Source organism: Chiloscyllium plagiosum, chromosome 3, assembly GCF_004010195.1.
Source record: "Chiloscyllium plagiosum isolate BGI_BamShark_2017 chromosome 3, ASM401019v2, whole genome shotgun sequence".
Classification (NCBI taxonomy): domain Eukaryota; kingdom Metazoa; phylum Chordata; class Chondrichthyes; order Orectolobiformes; family Hemiscylliidae; genus Chiloscyllium; species Chiloscyllium plagiosum.
This window is the reverse complement of record NC_057712.1, coordinates 72,531,343-72,553,647: the sequence shown is the minus strand read 5'-3', so window position 1 is coordinate 72,553,647 and position 22,305 is coordinate 72,531,343. Positions and strand designations below refer to the sequence as shown.

The 22,305-nt window shown below is 38.5% G+C and overlaps 1 protein-coding gene across 1 annotated transcript in view; it reads right to left on the bottom strand.

Annotated features, from left to right (window-relative positions):
* man1a1 (mannosidase, alpha, class 1A, member 1) overlaps positions 1-22,305 on the bottom strand; it is a 460,574-nt gene that overhangs the window by 283,131 nt on the left and 155,138 nt on the right. Inside the window, exon 2 of the mRNA XM_043684356.1 lies at positions 17,708-17,804. Coding sequence (XP_043540291.1) covers positions 17,708-17,804 — 97 coding nt within the window. The remainder of the gene's footprint in view (positions 1-17,707; positions 17,805-22,305) is intronic.

Here is a 22,305-nt window from a genome sequence, read left to right as displayed (position 1 = left end):
ATAAAATGGAAACATCGATCTCATAACTAAGTAAATTATGGTAATAAAGATTAATATTTTTAAGAAACAAGTTCGCTAATATTTTACTCTAAGGAATAATGGGCAATTATCATGTTATTTGAGCAGTTGAAACACAAAATTCAGAATGCCAGGTATGCAGTTATTTTATTTATTATATAAAGTCATAGCGTCACATAGTACAGAAACATACCCTTCCATCCAATTCATCTGTGCCAACCAGACATTCTAATTTGCCAGCATTTGGCCCATATCTCTCCAAATCCTTCCTATTCACGTAAATGCCTTTTAAATCTTGTAATTGTACCAGCCGCTACACTTCCTCTGGCAGCTCAATCCATATATGCACTACTCTGTGAGAAAAAGTTAGCCTTCAGGTTCCTTTTAAATCTTTCCCATCTCACCTTAAATCTATGCCCTCCAGTTCTGGACTCCCTCACCCTGGGGTAAAAAGACGTTGGTTACTCACACTATCTATACCTCTCACGATTTTATAAACTTCTATAAAGGTCACCTCCCCCAGTCTCTGATGCTCTAGGTATGTCAAGTTAGAGCAACCAGAATAATAGAACATCATAATTTCCTTAAAAGCAACATTTTATAAATTTCATGTATCAGCTAAACACATTAGAGACAAAAGATGTAGTAACGCTGTTAAACACAAACAAAAGCTGAATTCCAGAGATAAAGTGAGAGTGACAGCTCTTGACATCGAGGCTGGATTTGATCAAGTGCGGCATCAAGGAACCCCAGCCAAACTGGAAGTCAGTCAGTCTCTGGTGGTTGGATACATACTAGCACATGTAGTCATTGGAAGTCAGTCATCTCAGCTTCAGGACATCTCTACAGGCGTTCCTCAGGATAGTTTGTTAGGCACAATCATCAACTGCTTCATCAATGCTTTCCCTCCATCATGAGGAGGAGAGTGGGAATGTTCACCAATGACTGCACAATGTTCAACACTATTTGCGACTCCTCAGATACTGAAGCAGTCCACGTTCAAATGCAACAAGATCTGGACAATATCCAGGCTTGGTCTGACATGTGGCAAGTAAATGCGAGGCGAGGCAATGACCATCTCCAAACGACACCATCTAATCATTGCCCATTGACATTCAATGTTGCTACCATCACCGAATACCTCACTATCAACATCCTTAGGGATCACCATTGACCAGAAACTCACCACAAAAATAGTGACTACAAAAGCAGGTCAGAAGCTAGGAACACTGTGGCGAGTAATGCACCTCCTGACTCCCAAAGACCTGCCCACCATTTACAAAGCACACCAAGTCAGGCGTGCAATGGAATATCCCCCACTTGCCCGGATGAGTGCAACTTCACCAAAACTCAAGCAGCTTGACTTCATCCAGGAGAAAGCATCCTACTTGATTGCCACCACATCCACAAATATCCACTCCCTCCACCACTGATACTCAGTAGCAGCAGTGTGTACTATCCACAAGATGCACTGCAGAAACCCACCATAGATTCTTAGATACACCTTCCAAACCCATGGCCACTTCCATCTAGAAGGGCAGCAGATACATGGGAACACCACCATCTGAAAGTTCCCCTCCAAGTCGCTCACCAACCTGACTTAGAATGGCAATACATTTCCTTCACTGTCACTGGGCCAAAATCTTGAAATTCTCTCCTTAAGGGCATTGCAAGTTCAATCTACAACTTGCAGCAGTTTAAGGTGGCAGCTCACTATCACTTTCTTATGGGGGACCAGGGATAGGCAATAAATGCGGGCCAGCCAGCAATGCTCACGTCCCATAAGTCAATTTTTAAAAAAAGGCCACAAAGAATATGGGAGGTTTTTTTTTATTAAAAGATTAAGATAGTCCAAGATAATGAGAGGCACTACACAAGACTCAGGTTGCTAGTGGGGATGGCTGCTCAAGTTAAAAATACGACAAAACATGCCAAAAAACTATAAAGGATATCATAGGTTACATGAAAATCATTTAAAACAGAAAGAATTTTGATGAGAGAAAAATAGTGTAAAATCACAAAAAACGTCAACTTCACTGTACATGTCTCCTGCAGACTGTACAAATTTGAAAACTAGGTCTTCACTGATTATTGAGTACCAACAAATATCAAGTACTCAAATTACCCAGGTTGAACTTTACAACCTGTTAATGAACCATTATAATCAGCATTGGACCTAACTGCTGCAATAGGCAGGCTGTATTCTATTGAAGATGATGAATTCCTTTGTCATTAACCTGAACTCTTTCTTAGTGGAAGAATAGAATTAAAATATACTTCGTCCTTGCTCATTTCCACTGGGTTCCAATGAAAGGCATTTGGAAATTCACATCTGATATCAACTTATATTTAATACCTGCAGGGGATGTAGGCTTTGTTGCCCGAGCCAGCATTAATTACCTATTTCTGGTTACCCGGGCAAGTGTTGGTGAGCTGCCCCCTGTTGAACCGCTATAATCCATTCAGCATAGTTACACTCATACTGCCATTAGGAAAGGGGTCCCGGGAGTTTGACCCCGCAACACAGATACAAAAGCTTAAACACACATTCCAAGAGATTCAAGAACAGCTTCTTCCCTGCTGTTATTACACTCCTGAATGGATCTCTCAAATTTTAAATTTAATTTTCTCTTTGCCATAACATTGTATTCTTTGCTCTGTTCTATTACCCTTATGCATTGTACCTAGGTTCATGTGACAATAATAAATCAAATCAAATGATACGTTTCCAAGTCAATATAGTGAGTGGCTTGGAAGGGAACTTGCAATGGAGTGTCCCCATGGACCTGCAACCCTTGTCCTTCTAGATAGAAGTGGTCATGGGCTTGGAAAATTCTGCGTAAGGGGCTGAGGTGAATTTGCACAGTACATCTTTCAGAGATACATAGAAAATAGGAGCAGGCACAGGTCAGTCGATCCCTTGAGTCTGCTAGTCATTCATACTAATCCACGTGTTGCCTTGCTCAAGAGCGATCTGTGGACTGAGATTTCATGAGGTCTGGAGTCAAAGTTGAGAACTCCCAAAACAACTCCTTCCCAACTGTACAGCACTGTGCCAGGACCTGCTGATGGGTCAGGACATTCCACAATGGTATGGTGATATTTGGGACATCATTTATAAGGTATGATATCACAAGGTGACAATGTCAGGCTGCTGCTTCTCACACCCCTCAAATGTTGAATAGGAGTACTTTGAAGTGTTGACAGGGCCGAGTTTGTGGTTCTTGTTCTACTGTATTTGCCAGTGCTTGGCGGTCCATTTTTGAGACATTTTAGAAGTTATGCACATCAAATATAATTGCTAGGCCACTTCAGACATCAGCCAAGAGGCAACGACTTAAGGACACAGAAGGACATAAGCAAACCAGATGGGTTTTTACAACAATGACTTCATGGTCATCATTAGACTGTTACAATTCCACATTTTTTAACATTCAATTCCACCATCTGCTGTAGTGGCATTTGAACTTGTTCCTCCACAGCATTACCTGGATCTCTGGAGTACGAGTCCAGTGACAATACACCATTGCCTTCCCCATTGGGCATATTGTCACAACCTAGCAAACTCTGAGGGCTGATAGGAGGGATGGGGCAAATATTAAACTGGTCCTATGAAGAAAACACTTCTCTGCTTCGAACTAAAGGTATACAGTTAAAGAAGTTAAGGCTGTCTTGCTTGCATTAAACTGGACTCAGCACCACTGCAGAGAACCTGAGAATGAAATGGAAAATCTTTAATTTCATACCTTTGCCAACCCTCACCATGATGGGTATAAAGTTCACCAATAAATATGAATAGGAAGAAAATGTGATCTAAGGGAGGACTGCAGGAAATCATTCAATTTCCAGTTTAATGGTCGAACAAATTCTCAAGCTTTACTCTTGCAATATTTGAAGTAATTGGAAACTTTGGATTGAATTGATTTCTTGTAAATCCGCTATAACTGTCCAGTATTCTCAAATGATAAATTTAAGCACATCATAGCTCATTTTTAATTGATGAAAATAAGTTAACTGCTTATAAAAGCAATGGCATTATATGAATTTGTGAACAAGTTTATAGATACTGAATGTACAAGGAGCTTTCAAAAGACTATTATTGATATCACATTTGGTTTCATGATGGGTGATTAAATCTGCAAGTTCAACAATTATTATAAACCTCTGTTCTCTAGTGGTCAATATCCACTAGTATCTATTCCATCAATGCATATCCACATTTGAATTGTAGATTTATAATAAAATCTGTATGCCAGAAAATAGCAGCGTGGCATTTTCCAAATTTTGGCAGTGGGCACAGTAATTGCCCACTCAACTACCCAAAGAATATTTTGGGAGGGAATCAATACAAATTAGTGCTTACCATACTACTTCATGGGTTTTTTTAAGAGTCAAACGATTATTGAAATTGCTAATCGACCAGCCGGGATAAGGTTATTAGGTTTAATTTCTCAATAGATTGTGTGAACCAGTGGTATTTTAAGTTTTTTTTTAAAAACTGATGCCAACTTTTTAACTTTATTTTGTTTCAGTTGCACATCATCTTTTGAAAATGTGTTATTGTGGAACCTAAGAAAGTGAGTAACTTACTCATATGTGCTTGGTTTGACACATATTCAATTTAAATTAAGTAATTGTTAGAATTCAACTCACTTGTAACATTTGGAATATGGATAGCCAACAGATCCAAATAACTTGTCAGCAGGATGTAGAGCAGCTCCTGCAATGCTATAGATTCAGACCTGTGAAAGGATCTGAGTCATCGCTATTCACATCAAGAGAAATAACTGGTCTGTTGGGTCTGTTTGCGCTCAGGGTTTAAAATGAACCTTTTTACATGGAGAAAAAGGCATTAAGAAATATGAAATATTTTTATTATTCTTTATGTTATCAAAGCATTTTGAAGCACTACATATCCAATTAATTCCCTTTAGTTATACCAATGAAAATAGGGATGAGCATCCTTTCACAGACAAATGTATAATTTGCAGAAAGCATTCTCATTAATTGAAGCAGCACCAGAATCCTAGCTGCTAGCATAACAATATAGATGTAGCTGACACCACTTTGGAGGAGCAGACAAAACCTCTTTGTGACCTTAAGTAACTCTGAATGAAAGACAAGTCACTGTTCCAAAATTAGGAATCGAATTGGCTGTGCATGGCTTTTGATGAATACTCATGGCTGCTTTGAGCCAAGTGTGAATTGCATGGGGATCATCAGCAAATCCAGCAACAACATATTGAGACAGCACAGCCCATCAGATACTGCAACAAGACACGTCCAATATGAATGCCTTGCCAGACCTTTGTTTTTACGACTACTTAATACCAACATCCGACACCAGCATCATTTCACTCTGTGGTACAAATTTGGCACAATTTGCTTTTGACGTTGCACTCTCTTTCTTAATATGTTTGATTTATTATAGTTATTGGCATTTCATGTTTTTAAAATAAAATTAGATTTCTGTATCTTGTGCAAACAAGGCAAATTTGAGAAGCAATGCCTGTTGTAAAAACAAAAAGTCTGGCAAGACATTCATGTTGGATGTACCTTGTTGCTGTAACTGATGGGTTGTGCTGTCTCAATATGGGCACTTTCACCATAGGAGAACAAAATATGATAAACTTCAGAGACACAATACAGTTGAACAAAATTGTTTTAAATACTGAGTGTTAGGATAAGTTTAATTTAGAACTTGATTAATGACTACCAGGGCAATCAGAGATCTAGATCAAGAAGTGGGCAACTCTAATTGAGAGAATATAAACAGAACCCAACAACATAAATGTAATCTGATAGAAAGTGTGTGCAGGAAATGACCACGGCACAAAAAGAAACTGAAAAGAAAATTGAGACGAAGGCTATTTTATCTTTCAAGTTTGATCTGCTCCACAAATACTGTACACAGTGCAACGTCCAAAGCTCTGCACCCATGACTTGCATCGGCTTCGCCTTCTCAAGAGGATATGAAGAAGACGCCGAATTCTCAAAGTATCCTGGTCAAGAACTATCGCTCACACAACCTCAAACAACAACAGATGGAATGCTCATTTATGATATGCAAATCATGGAATCTTACTTTACGACAATAACTATACATCAAAATTAGCTTGACAAAAGCTCCTTAATTTTCCCAATATTGTCAAAGACATTACATAAATACAAGCTCAACATTTCAGGTTCTTAGGAGGATCTTTCCATTTAATACTTTGTTCATTATTGTCACAAGAGAAAAACAAGGGAAAAATTAAAAAGGTATTTTTCCAAGTTGGTCTATCCGCCCACTAGCCAATTCAGTCATTTATTTTGTCAATAAAGGGCATCCAGCCACTGCTGGCATTTTACTGGTGGTGGCAAGGAGCCCTCTCATTGGGAGATTGCCAGGTAAACTTGGTTGCCTCTTAGATGTGCTAGCTAAAGAGGACAGAATTAAAGAGATGCAGATATTTCCAAGAGCTGGAGGAGATTACAGAAAGAGAGAGGAGCGAAGGCATGGCAAGATTTAAGAACAAGAGTGAGAAGTTAATATCACAGCATTACTTAATGGAGAGTCCAACTCCAATGGGTCATTGATTTCTTTTGCTGCGGATACTACCTGACCTGCTGAGCAGAATCATAGAATCTCAAGTGTGGAAGCAGGCTGTTCAGCCCATTGAGTCCACAACAATCCTCTGAACAGCATCCCAACCAGACCCAGTGCGCCTACTCTATTCCTGTAACCCTGTATTTCCCATGGCTAATTCATTTAGCCAACAAATCCCTGTACACTACAGCCAAACCACCTAACCTGTACATCTGTGGACTGTGGGAGGAAACTGGAGCACCCAGAGGAAACCCAAGCAGAAACAGGGTGTGTGCACAAACTCCACACAACAGTCAAGGATGGAATCAAACCTGTGTCGCAGACACTCTGAGGCAGCAGTGCTCACCACGTCCCAGCAATTTCCATTCTTATTATTCCATTCTGGAACTCATCCATCTGAAATAATAACTTGTATCAGTGCAGTTTTCTGAACTAAAAACTGTGTTTCAGGGAAAGAACTTCAGAAGATGGGAGTGTTTTCCTGAGAGCTGATTTTTTTTTTTAAAAAAGAGGACAGATTTGGTGATCAGTTTTGACAAAGCCCATAAAGAAAAGCTTTCCAGTGGCAGAATGATTAGGATTCAGAAGAGACAGATTTAAGATCATTGGAAAAAACGGAAGTGATGTTGTCTTTAAAAAACTGGGGGATTGTGATCTGTCATACACTGTCTCAAAGGATCTTCAACCAGGATTCTTGCCCACCCTCTGACGACCCCTTCTCCCACCTCCAACACACCCCATCCACCTTGGCACCCCGTGCTGGCCTCTTACCTGCCCTCGATCTCTTCACAGCCAACCACCGCCGTGACATTAACCGCCTCAACCTCTCCACCCCTCTCACCCACTCCAACCCCTCACCCTCGGAACGTGCAGCCCTCCACTCCCTCCGTTCCAACCCCAACCTCACTATCAAACCGGCAGACAAGGGAGGCGCGGTAGTGGTTTGGCGCACCGACCTTTATACCGCTGAGGCTAAACGCCAGCTCGCGGACACCTCCTCCTACTGCCCCCTTGACCATGACCCCACCTCCCACCACCAAACCATCATCTCCAGACCATCCATAACCTCATCACCTAGGGGGATCTCCCATCCACCGCCTCCAACCTCATAGTCCCACAACCTCGCACCGCCCGTTTCTACCTCCTGCTCAAAATCCACAAACCTGACTGCCACGGCCGACCCATTGTCTTAGCCTGTTCCTACCCCACCGAACACATCTCTGCATACCTCGACACGGTCCTGTCCCCCTTAGTCCAAGAACTCCCAACCTACGTTCAGGACACCACCCACGCCTCCACCTCCTCCATGATTTTCGCTTTCCCGGTCCCCAACGCCTTATCTTCACCATGGACATCCAGTCCCTGTACACCTCCATCCCCCATCACGAAGGACTCAAAGCCCTTCGCTTCTTCCTTTCCTGCCGTACCAACCAGTACCCTTCTACTGACACCCTCCTTCGACTGACTGAACTGGTCCTCACCCTGAACAACTACCCTCACCTTGACCTCCTTCCACCTATCGCATTTCCAACGCCTCTCCCCCAAGTCCCTCCTCCCTAACTTTTATCTTAGCCTGCTGGACACACTTTCCTCATTCCTGAAGAAGGGCTCATGCCCGAAACATCGATTCTCCTGCTCCTTGGATGCTGCCTGACCTGCTGCGCTTTTCCAGCAACACATTTTCTACACTGTCTGAAAGCATGGTACAAAGAGATACAATGGTAATACTCAAGAGAATTGGGCAAGCAGCTGAAAGAGAAATAAAAATACAGTACTCTAGGGCAAGAGCACAAAGGGCAATTAATTGGATAGTAAACAATAGGCATGAAGGACCAAACAGCATCTTTTCCTGCTGTATCGTTTTCTTATTATGTATTGAATAAGTGTTGTTCAAAAATTGAATGTCTGGCAGGAGCAAATACGAGATTATTTTTCAGTGAATTATAAATAAATCACTGGTTAACAGTTCTATCCATAAAACTGCAGAAAGCCACCTGATCAAGAACTGGCACTGCAAACAAAATATATGTCTCAGAATATCAAAGGTTACTTCCTTTAGAGTCCATTGCTACCAACACTCTTGTTGCTTGACAGAGTCATCAATAAAGGTATTTTTCTTTGAGCATCATTGCAATGTCTTGATAAACAGGACATTGAAAGTTGGTCACATTCGTAATTATCATATAAACATTCACGAGTATCTGATCTGCCATTTGTTTCTTGCACAGCAAGAGAAGCAGATGACCCTGCTATCAAATACTCCAAGTGGATTTGATGGAATGTGTTTTTTTTTAAAATCTATTCTGGATGCAATTACAAGATTGAATCAAAAGCTTTCAAAGGATTAAGAATTTAATTTAGTCTGCTTTGCTCAAATGGAATGTTACTTTTACATTGTTCCGAAGGTGGCATTAGTAGGTCAAATATCTCCAGAAAGGAAACTGATGTAATATTTGCTTCTCTAGTAGATCATGATTGCCAACAAATCAAAGTTTTATATTAGAGGCTCGAAACCACCTCTTCAACAGGACAAAATTACTTCTCTTATCAACCCCCTATAACATCAGAGTTTGATAAACCAAATAAAACAGTATGAGCATGTGACAGTTTTAGGATATTACCACTTGCTCTCAGATGAAACATGAGAAATGCTATTAACAAGTATAGAAATTAACAAGGATCTATAAAGAGTGAATTTTGTCAGGAAACGTACCATGTGTAAGAGCTCCTACTAGAAAGTACAAGCCTGAAGACCTTGCTTGATATGCACCTTGGTTGAATTATCAACAATAATACGCTTTGTACTTGCATATAACTTAATGCATGCATTAAAGAAACCCTGTAATATAGGAAAAATGTCAAAGGCATTTTTATACTCAACCAGGCAGAGTTAGCATAAAAGTTGTCATGCACAGCCCCTGCATAAAATTTTGTGTGATATGTATTTCCTGTGATGCAGATTGTAGAGCAGAGATAGCAGCTCCAAAAAATGAATTGAGAGGACTTTTCTACTTTAGGCAACCAGGTATTACCATCAACTAAGCATTTTGTGGTTTTGTGTTATTTTCAAGATGCTGTAAAATTAACAATATGTTATCGTCTGCAGCTTTTGACACCATTGAAATTCTATTCTGCTCCACTGTCATCCAGCTAGATGGGACTGCTAATTTCATTCTTATATAACCTTAATGTCATGTGGTATCAAAAGCTGCAGACGATAACATATAGTTAATTTTTTCTTCCTGCTTCCACACTGTTCCAACTGCCATATTCCCTTCCCACCCTCAAAGCTCCACATAGAATGTCCACTTTCTACTTGAACATTAATACTAAAATTAATACTGAAGAAGTTCTTTCTCAATTCAGTCCTAAATCTGCTCTCTCTAATCTTGAGGCTATGCCCTTGTGTCTTAGTTTTACCTGCCAGTGGAAACATCCTCTCTACATCTATCTTATTTATTTCATTCATAATCTTATGTTTCTGTAAGATTCCCCCTCATTCTTCTGAATTCCAATGAATATTGGGTGCCACAGTGGTTAGCACTGCTGCCTCACAGCGCCAGAGACCCGGGTTCAATCCCCGCCACAGGCGACTGACTGTGTGGAGTTTGTACATTCTCCCAGTGTCTGCGTGGGTTTCCTCCGGGTGCTCCGGTTTCCTCCCACAGTCCAAAAATGTGCAGGTTAGGTGAATTGGCCATGCTAAATTGCCCGTAGTATTAGGTGAAGGAGTAAATGTAGGGGAATGGGTCTGGGTGGGTTGTGCTTCAGCAGGTCGGCGTAGACTTGTTGGGCCGAAGGGCCTATTTCCACACTGTAAATAATCTAATGTAATCTAATCTAATATAAACCCAGTCTACTCTGCCTCTTCTCATAAGCTAACCCACTCAACTCCAGAATCAACCCAGTGAAGCTCCTCTGCATCCCCTCCAGTGCATCCTCTCTCAAATAAGGAGACCAGAACTGCACACAGTACTCCAGGTGTGGCCTCACCAGCACCCTGTGCAGCTGCAACATAACCTCCCTCCTTTTAAACTCAACCCCTTTAGCAATGAAGGACAAAATTCCATTTGCCTTCCTAATTACTTGTTGTATTTGCAGACAAACCTGTGATTCATGCACAAGGACACCAGGTCCCTCTGCACAGCAGCATGCTGAAACTTTTTACCATTCAAGTAATAGTTCTTTTTACTCCTCCCAAAATGGATGACCTCTCATTTATTAACATTGTATTCCATTTGCCAGACCTTTGCCCACTCATTTAAAGTATCTATGTTTCTCTGCAAACTTTCTCAGTCCTCTGCACACTTTGTTCTGCCATTCATCTTAGTGTCATCTGCAAACTTTGACACACTACATGTGGTCCCCAACTCCAAATCATCGAGATAAATTGTGAATAATTGCAGACCCAACACTGATCCCTGAGGCACACACTAGTCACTGATTGCCAGCCAGAATAGCACTCATTTATTCCCACTCTTTGCTTCCTGTTAGTCAATCAATCCTCTACCAATGTTAATACTTTACCCATAACGCCATGCATCCTTATCTTATGCAGCAACCTCTTGTGCGGCACCCTGTCGAAGGCTTTTTTGGAAATTAGTACACCACATCCACTGGGTCCCCATTGTCCACCTTGCTCGTAAAGTCTTAACAAATCTTTTGGAATTCTGTGAAGCATGACCTGCCCTTCATGAACCCATGCTGCGTTTGCCCAATGGGACAATTTCTATCGAGATGCCCTGCTATTTCTTCCTTGATAACAGACTCAAGCATCTTCCGTACTACAGAGGTTAAGCTAACTAGTCTATAATTGCCCATCTTTTGTCTATCCCTCTTTGTAAACAGCAGCATCACATTTACTGTTTTCCAATTTGCTGGGACTGCCCCAGAATCCAGTGAATTTTAGAAAATTACCACAAGTGCAGTTGTTATTTCTCCCACTATCTCTTTTAGTACTCTGGGATGCATTCCATCAGAGCCAGGAGACTTGTCTATCCTTAGCTCCATTGGCTTGTCTAATGCTACCTCTTCCGCAATAATGATTGCTTCGAGGTCCTCAGCTACCTTGTGCCTTTGTCAAACACTTGCATGTTATTAGTGTCCTCCACTGTAAAGACCAATACAAAATACCTGTTCAATGCCTCGGCCACTTCATCATATCCCATAACTAAATGCCCCTTCTCATCCTCTAAAAAGACCAATGTTTACTTTAGGCACTCTTTTTCATTTTATATATTTATAGAAACTTTTGCTTTCTGTCTTTATATTCTGTGCTAATTTTTTCTCATGGTCTACCTGACTTTTCTTTATAGCTCTTTTTGTGGCTTTCAGTTGACCTTTAAAAGGTTTCCTAATCTTCCAGTTTCCTTCTGTTCTTGGCCATTTTGTATGCCTTCCCTTTTAATTTGTTAGTCTCCTTTATTTCCTTAGACACCCATGGCAGATTATCCTTTTCCTTACAGTTCTTCCTTTCACTGGAATACACATTAGATGAAAACTTTGAAAAATGTCTTTGAAAGTCCTCCACTGCTCATCAACTGTCCCACCAAAAAAATCTTTGTTGCCAGTCGACTTTAGCCAAGTCCTCCCTCATTCTGTTGTAGTCTCCCTTGTTTAAGCACAGGACCCTGGTATTAAATTTTATCTTTACATTCTCCATCTGTATTGTAAATTCAACCATACTGTGATCGCTCCTTCTAAGGGGATCCCTAACTATGAGGTCATTAATTATTCCTGTCTCATTAGAGGACCAGATCTAGGATAGCTTGCTCCCTCATTGGTTCCAGTACATACTGCTCAAGAAAACTATCACAGATACACTCAATGAATTTCTCCTCAAGGCTAACCCTGATCAAGCTGGTTCGACCAACTGACATGTAGATTAAACCCCTTCCCCATGTTAACTGCCATACCATTTTTACAGGCATTAGTTATTTCTTTGTTTATTGTCCGGCCCAATGTGATGTTATTACAGTATTTGGTGGCCTATTGACTATGTCCATAGAATTTTTAAAACCTACATAATAGACTATGCCCATAGAATTTTTAAAACCTGCATAAATGTAGTCTGCCATTATCTTAGCAATCTTCCTGATAACTTATGATTGAGTTTAGCAATTTAGTGCCAATTTGGGTTCCATTATAGTTGCAAGAACCATTTTTACACTTGAACCGAGGCTCAACAAAGGCCCAGTCTCATTTTCTATGAGAACCTTACGGATTCAAGCCAAGATTCCACGCAAGGCAACACACAATCTAATCACCAAACAGATTTTCATATCAAATAAAATGTTGATTACCAAAATAACTATAGACAGTAAACAGACTTGCTCAAAATACTCTTTATAGTGCATAAAAAATCAGTTTCAATTTTTTTTGCAATAGACTTTTTTTTAAAAATCTCCAAGATATTTGTAGAGCTGCACAACCGTTAATAAATCTTCAGGATTAAATTTTAAATACTGCCTTGCGTCATTTGTAAAAACATTAGATTTGAAGACCACAGATAAGACTGGTGAAGCATAACATGCCTGGGAACTATCCCGGTGGCTATTTTACTTTCATTTAAAATTTACTAAAGATAGCACTGTAATCCCAGCTGATGTGGGCCTTAGTTCCTATGTTGTACTGCCACCAAACTGAAGGTAGAAAGTCATACTGTTTCTCTCCCACTACGTTCCCCATGCTTCCCACTCCACCAAAAGATTCCAATCCATACCCTCGTGTAGTTTGTATAAACCACACAATACATCCCAATTGTTTTTGTTAGAGTAGTTTTAAAGCTTCTATTACTATTTCTTCATTAAACAAGCACATTTAGAAATTAAATTTGAATGTTTGATGGCAACAGTAAACAAGTGTACAATTAACAATGTCATTACAGTGAACTGCTTGGGCAGCTAATTCACCATATACTAGAACATATTAAACTTCCTGATGACTACAGGGAAAATAGCCTCCTCAAATAACTCCATGGCTGATAGTTAACAAAGCATTCCCATTGATATAGGGACACACAAATTCTATATGCCTTTCTAGAAAACACTCTATACCTTTCAAATTAACAACTTGCTATTTTTTCAATTATGTACCTCCCAGCTACGTAAGCAGCACATTTCTGCATCCCAGTAATGGTCAATGGTTTCAGATTATAACCTTCCTTTGAAAATCTACAACACTCCATTGCTCAAAGATGAGCCAGGGAAGATGTGACTTGCACAACAAGTGAAACATGAAGAACATTTTGAAATGTGACTGTGGCCATTATCCATATACTGAAATTCTGATCTGAGAGTATCATTACTGATGGCATCATAACCGTTATCTGAAGCAGTTTAACGGATTGTCAACCCTGACAAACTGTAACTGCCTCCCAGCTATACAAATTTAAAAAATGGGAATTGTGTGCGCAAGCTATCCTAGTAGTATACTGATATCTTTAAGTAACAGCTCTCCTTATCAGTTGTATCAGAAGAGATTAGCAAGGCAATCAACATTCTCTGATATTCTAAAGAGATAACCCTTCCAAACTGATGGACTGAAAATTGGGAATAATTGCCAAATTATAAAAAGGAAGTCATCCGATATTCGGTATTTGAAGAATTTATAACATATACTTTAAAGATGTTCAAACCAGGAAAACAAATTGCGAGAGAGATCCAAACAGTTCAAACAGATATCGATAAATTAATTGGGTAAAAAGTTAGTAAATGAGTATTATATGGGAAAATGTGAAGCTGTTCATTTGGAAGGGAGAATAGAAGTGTTTTATTTAAATGGAGAAAAACTGCAGAAAGTTGCAATACAAAGGGACTTGGAGGTCTTGTGCATGAAACACAGAAAGCTAGCACAAGGATTATCAGGAAGGCATTAATGGAATGTTGGCCCTTATTTCAAGGGAGTTAGAGTGTAAGAGTAGAGAAGTCTAACCGCAACTGTACAAAATGTTGCTGGTTAGACCACATTTGGAGAACTGTGAGCAATTTTGATCCCCATATTTCATCAACTTTTCAGCAGAGATGTGCCACATTTATTTATGAATTTGTTCTTAAAATATTTTGACCAAGATGTTAAGAACTGAATTGTGGAAATCACAAGGTCAAAAAAAATGAGTGAAAGTTACAATAGTGGCGATGGAGAATATTGGGGGTGGAAGTGGACAATTTTAGTTCGGACAATACGGATTTGATGTTTTGCTGAGAATCAATAAAGATTGTTAGGATTCTGCCAACAATACTGCCTCTTATTTTACACAATTAATATAGGTAATTGTGCTTCACAGAAGTATCTACAAACAGACAAGCAACCCAGTGACGACAACAGTTCAACATAATTGAAATTCCTCCAATTACAGATCTAAAAGTTTGGCATTTAGTAGCTTACTTTCTTCAAACTCTTTTTATTAACCTGTATGATGGACTTCTCTAAAAGCAAGGGCTGCTGCAGAAAAGTGGACAATTTGATACCTCTCACAGATAACTCTCCACCTTAGGCTCTTACTGAATTGAACAAAATAGCCTTGTAACATCCATTGCACAGAAAACAAATTACATGAGCAGTCAATGCTTATCTCACAAACTTGTTACAATTGAATTTTTTCCAATAGAGAGAAGCTAGGTCTCAGATGAGTTCAAAAGCCAATTATATCCATTAATAAAAGGAAGTCAGATATTGGTTAAGCTGTTCAATTTGTTGGTGGAGGCTTCTGCTAAATGAAAACCAGAAATTCCATTTCTTTGCATTATACCAACAAATGCTAAAATCCTTTCAGTTTAATCGTCCTAGTCTGACAAAAATAAAACTTCCCTACAAAACCCACTTTTTTTTTCCCCCACAGTGAATGACTTTTTTTAATCCAATCTGTACTGTCACAATTTATATATAATTGTTTTAACATTGTAATGGCAACAATAGCACAGGAAGGAGATGCTCCCTAAAGTGCTAACCAGGTTTGTGTTTGGGCTCCACAATGTGATTAGCATTTAGTATTTGCATCATGAATAGCAAATACAGAGGACTAAACTAAGGGAAGTACAAGTAAATCAAAGTTTACATTCATCCTCCACCATTTCCACTATCTTTGCCGCATTGCAAACATGCACATTTTCCCTTGTCTTCTCCTTTTAACCTTTTGCCAAGACATGATCCCTCTTCAAAACCCTCAGTCGCCTCCTCAATCATCTCTCTCTTCCCTGTGGCATTTTCCATGCATGTGAAGATATTCAATACCTTTCCTTGCATCTCTTCCATCCTTCCTGCACAACACCCCAAACAGCCCTTCCAAGTGAGAGATTATTCCTATTCCTTTCAATTTTGTACATCGTATTCACGACCAAATGCAGAGTAGATGACCATTTGCAGACCATCTCAGTTTGCAAGCCCTGACTGGGCTTCCAGCTGCTTGCCATTTTAATTCTTCATCTTACTCTTATACTGACCTGTCAGTTGTATGTTAGCGTCCCATTGAAACAATAATCAAAACTTGAGGAACAACCCATTATCTTTTAAATCAACACTTTACTGCTTTCTGGATTCACCAACGAGTTGAATAACTTTCGACCATAATCTCTATCTTCACATTGCCCAATGTGTTTTCTTTTCCTTCCACTTTGTCTTTGTGGATGGCAGGCCTTTTTCTTTCTCTATCATGTCATGCTGCATTCAGATTTTTTCAATATAGCAACTCACATCATTTTGACACAACTTTTGTTTTAAAAGACATCTGGATGGGTAAATGAATAGCAAGGATTCAGAGAGATAATGCAGGTGAATGGGATTAGATAATGTTAGGATATCTGGTTGGCATGGATGCGTTGGACTGAAGAGTTTATTTCCATGTTGTACATCTCTATGACTATATTGATGATCATTCTTTATAGATATTACATCATAAAATATTTTCTAATGTAATGTCTCATAACCTCAACTTAGTCAACTTCTCTGTTCTCTCTATCTTCTGCCTTCTTCCACTTGCTTAAAAACCGTTTTGGTTTCGGTTTAGTTCTGATGAAAAGGTGATCAACCTGAAACGTTAACTTGAGTTCCTCTGTCCACAAATGCTGCCTGACCCATTGAGAACTTGCAGCATCTTCTGTTCGTATTTCAGATTTCCAAAATTCACAGTATTCGTTTGTATATTAGATATTAAATAGTGGTCCTGTCCTTTCAGCTGGATTTAAATGATCCCAGGAAACGCTTCGAAGATGATCAGGGTCATTTTTCCTCGTGTACAGGCAAATATTTACCCCTCAATCAATCAGGACGAAAACAAATCATCAGATCGCTAATTGCTCAAATTGGTTTCCATTTTTTCCACAATACAGCAGGTACTGGCAGTTCAGAAAGTACTTAATTGGTTGATAAATGTTTTGGGAAGGCCGGAGGTTGTGACAAATGCAATATAAATGTTAATCTGTTGCTTTTTTCATAGCATTTGCAGTTAGCCCAGAATATGTGATCATTGTTTCATAATCCTCTGAAGCCAGTGATATTAATTTTTATGCCTACATATCTGCAAAATGCATGTATGAAACTTATCTTCAAGCAATCTTGTGGTGTATTAGTTAACAGAATTAACATAATCCATTGTATTAAACAAGTATGTCAAGATTTTGAGGACATTAGAAGGAAAAATGGAGCATAATGCACTAGCACAATGAAGGAGTAACAATGTATGAACACAGAAAATATTTAGGAACTTAAAACCTTTCAGTAATTTACAGAAGTGCTATATAAGAGAGCATATTTATTTTCTTCGAAGTGTCTTGGGAAATTTTGTGCATTATTGTTACTGTTATCATCTCGACTGCCATCTCTTCAGCCCTGTATAGCACTTTTTTGCACAAATATTAGAATAGAATGTTTCAACATTCAGTCCATACTGTGAAAGTAGTTGATGCAATACCATGGAAGCAGATCTAATGATGTCACTCCTGCTTTCTTTGTGTAGAATAACAACCTCACGAACTCATGGGCACGTGTCTTAATGTTTTTTTGTCAAATGCATTTTTCTGGTTTAAAAAAGTGCATAAACTCTGCTTAGCTGTCAGTCCTCAACACTACATTCTAGGGGTGAAAAAAAAATTGTAAATTACTTACCAAATAGACTACTCGAATGACGTTGTTTAGATAAAGGTTTTAGTTCATTTGATCCCCATGCATGACGTTTATAGTTTTCCCAAGCATGTTTCATCATCTACAAAACATAATTGAATACTCAGTACATTCTAATACAAACAGATTTTATACAAATCATTTTTTTTTTCAAAAAGCAGAAATATACGTTGAATCTGAGGACAGTCAGCATTTGTTGACAAATAATAATTGAAAGCATGTTCAACTGAACATTTAGAGTCTAGACTTGATACATATTTAAAAAATACATTGCTTTTAGTGAAAGACAAGCAGAACCCTGACTCTAGAAACTGAATTTTCTTTACATATTTAACTCTTATTTATTTTCCATTTTTAAACTGTAGAAACATGTACAATGTGCAAATAGACATCTCACTGATTCTAAACTGCACCACAGAGAAAACAATTGGATAAAAGGCAACAATGTAGGAAAATTGCAAAAATGAATATAATTAGAGCTGAAAATGTGTTGCTCGAAAAGCGCAGCAGGTCAGGCAGCATCCAGGGAACAGGAGAATCAACGTTTCGGGCATAAGCCCTTCTTTTCATTCCTGAAGAAGGGCTTATGCCCAAAACGTCGATTCTCCTGTTCCCTGGATGCTGCCTGACCTGCTGCGCTTTTCCAGCAACACATTTTCAGCTCTGATCTCCAGCATCTGCAGACCTCACTTTCTCCTTGAATATAATTAGACTCAACTAACAAAAATAAAACCGATTCTATTTGTTCTTTGGTGCAAGCAACGTTGTATTTATTGTCCACCACAAATTGCCTGTGACACCTATTTATAAAACCATTGGTATCTTTTTCCAATCAGGGGAAGTACATAGTTTTTTTCAAGAACATGGACTCAGCAACAAGGTATGCACAAATAAATATGTTCATGTTAGGATAACTTGCAATTCAGTGAGAAATTTGGATCTTATGTTCCCAAAACTGTTACTTCTCAGGAGAGAGATCATGGAGAGGGAGAATCTGCCAAAGTCATTGCAATAAGTGGATGCAATGTCAGATACTGATTCTATATTTTGTTGGGACTATGGCATCGGTGGTGGAGGGGACAGGTACAGATTTCAGGGCAAGAAGCAATTCTGAATTTTCACATGAACACCAAAGGCAAAATGCAATGCAATGCAGTGGAAACAGTTAGTTGTAATGAGGTTGATCGTCTGATGTAGCCAAATAATACTCAAGGAAAATTTACATTAGATTCGTGAATGCAGACTGCAATAACAACAACTTTTACTTTTATAGCAATTCTAACATAAAACATCTTAAGACACTTTATAGGAGCTTTATAAAACAAAGTATGACACTAAAGGGTAGAGAGGTGGAGTGATTTCCTGAGTTTAGGACTTTGACAACTAAAGGCATGGCTGTCAATTGTGAAATGATTAAAATCAGCAATGTTCAACAGGCTATACTTAAGGAGTTTAGATTTCTTGAAGAAGAGTACAGCGCAATGTAGCAAGACTACTGAAGGATTTGAAAACAAGGATGAGAATTTTTAATTCATGTCACTGCTTGACTAAAGGTTATTAGAGGCCAACACCTGTAAGATTGATACCTGAACAGGACTTGAAGCGAATCAAGACACAGATAGTGAATGTTTGGTTGACAACAAGTTGACAGAAAGTATATTGTGAGAAGCCAGCTGAGTTAAAGGTAACAGAAACATGGATAAGATTTTTAGCAAGAAAGGAGTTGAAATAGGGCCAAAATTAGGCAAAGAAACAGAGGTTAAAATCGAGCATTTTAGTGAAGTCAGGTGAAATCTCATTTCAGGGTCAAATGTGGCATAATACTTGGGAACAGTTTGGTTTAATCTGAGGTTGTTACCAGGGAGAAGGATGGAGTCAGTAGCTAGGGATAAGAATTTGGAGCAGGGACCAAAAACAAAAGACTTCAGTCTTCCCAATATTTAATTGGAGGAAATTTCTGCTTACGCAATACTAGATTGGCACTTTGATAATTTAACAGATGTGCAGGAGTCAAGCGAGGTAGTCGTCACAGACAATTAGTGTTACTACCCATAATGAGCCAGCACCAAGAGTCTTGATGAGATCATTACAGGATGTCAAGATGAGCACAAAGGGTAGCTGTAAGCTTGTATAATAATGGGTTATGCCCATGACAGCTGCTAAAGACAAGGGAGAATAAGGAGTGGTGAAAAATTGAGGTAGAGAATTGGCAGGACAAAGCATCTTAAAATGCCAAAGTAGAAGCAAGTGTAGCAATACAAGAGAGGAGTCTTGGAGGAATAAAGGAAAGGTAAATAGAAACAAGAGCAGAAAGTGGAAAAAATAATGATGGACTAAAGTAACTGAGTTGCACAGTTAATGCAGGTAGACATTCAGGAACTTGGACAAGAAAACCAATTCATTCATTTTATCTTCTGATTTCCTGCAACAGGGAACCGTCATTAATAGTGCATCTCTAATTTAAGATTTTTCTGAGTTAATTTACATGTATATTTTAGTAGCCATCCGAGAACAAATGGCCTGGGAACATTTCACAGCCATTCCATGCAGGTTCCATGATTATTCTCCACATCAAGATTTAAATGAAATTATTCTTTCTAGGTAATTATTTAATAGACAAGAATACCAGGTCAAATAGTCCTGGTCTTCTCTTCAGAAATTATGCAATTAAGATTTTCACCTGATCATTTTGATAGAGGTCACTACTGGATAGCATAAGGAAGATTATACATTTTTATCTAACCTGTCTGTTGTTGAAATAAACTGTATTTCTTGTTGGAAAAGGATAGTAATTCCAGAAATATCTAAGACAATTCCCTTCTCTAAAGCAATGTTTTATTTTCTGCAAAAAGTGAGAAATTGCATTAAATCATTCATCAGCATGAGAAAACATCCAAACTTTGAAGAAATCCCTACAGTTATAGAGAGTTCACTTGGTTAATCAAAGGTGAGCAGACAGATATTGACTTTGCAGGCTTGAAAACAGTTGCGAGACTGAACCTGCGGATTCAGTGCTTGAATTTACCAACATTGTAACAAAAGCTTCTGACATCAATAAATGAACTGAAGTAATTCTGTAAACAAATACTCCAAAAGCAGAGCTTATATCAGATATAATAGGGAAGTCAATTTAAAAAGACCAGTTCGTGCATTCAAATTAAGAGTTTATATCTACAGCAGGGGAGCTTCCTAGATGTTTACATTCTGAAATAATTCATATGTTTCCCCTTTTCTTGCTTAAGGAATTTAAAAACCAAACTCTCAACTGATAATAAACATTGCACTTGAGCATCCTAATCAGTAATTAATTCACTCACTCGCAAAATCCCTCATTTTGTCTCCCTACCAGTTGTCTATTTCAACTTTTCTGGACCTATTCATTTGCTATGAGCATACGGCTGCTGTTATAAAATGATAAAGAAAGCCAAATAAATCCCTTTGCAGCAGCAAGTATTGCAATCAGAATGAAGAGGATTGTTAGATCTTGATAATTCATCCATTAATTCAATCTCAGTTAGCAAACAAGTTTTATTGTATTAAAATGCAGGCATGTGTACACTCCTCTTTATATCTGAAGGATTGTACTGTAAATAGAAGCATTCAACCCAGATCTTGGCTTTTGAGAGGAAGATAGATTATGTTGTGCAAGTAGGACAACACCCAAATGAATTTCAAAATCAAAACCACTCAGACTTGTATAGAATTGTAAATAATTCCTAATAAGAAGTGTTGAAGTAGTTAGATATTGAATAAATACCATGGTTGACCAAGGCAATAAAAACAGAAATACTCTGTAAACCTCAAGGGCACTGGTAATTTTACCACTAATGTCTACCCAGGCAAAAAGACTGAAGTGTAACTCTTAACCAAATGCATCTAACAAGTAAAGTTTGGCTGCAAAGTAAAACCAGCATCTTTTTTCTGACAGGAACACAAGTGAAAATAAATAATTTCAATTATCAGTATTTTTATGCAAATACTACATATGCATGTAACATTCATGAAACACTGACTGTTTCATTATGAGCTATGGTAAGCTTAATTCATCCAGCTCTAGCCTCGTTTGAGTATTTTAAAAAGTAAATGCGACGTTTAACATGTTCTCCTTTGTAAACGAAACTTCTTGAACAATAACTTGAAATGTCTGCAACTTGGTTAAAATAAAAACTTTAGTGAGTACTATGCTTACCCTTATTGGAGATGTACTATTTCAAAACACTAATTTTCTAAAGTCAAATGTGATTAATGAAAATTGCAAACCAAGATTTTAAAAAATGGGTTGAATGTCAAACCTTCAGCTCTGTAATTTACAAATCAAAGGCAGCTACTCAACTTAAGTCATTCAATTAAAGGCCCTATATTGATCTAATTAGCAGCTATAAATATAAAACATACCACATTATCTCTTTTCAAAAGGGAAGGGGGAACAATTCTTGCAGCAAAATAAACTTTTCTCATTCTACATAATCCTTTTGAATGATTTCTTTATGGATCAATTATGGAGATTCTTCTATTGAAAAACTGTAAATTATTTCTCCAGATTTCAAACTATTCAAGTTTCATCATGGGAATTAAAGCTTGTT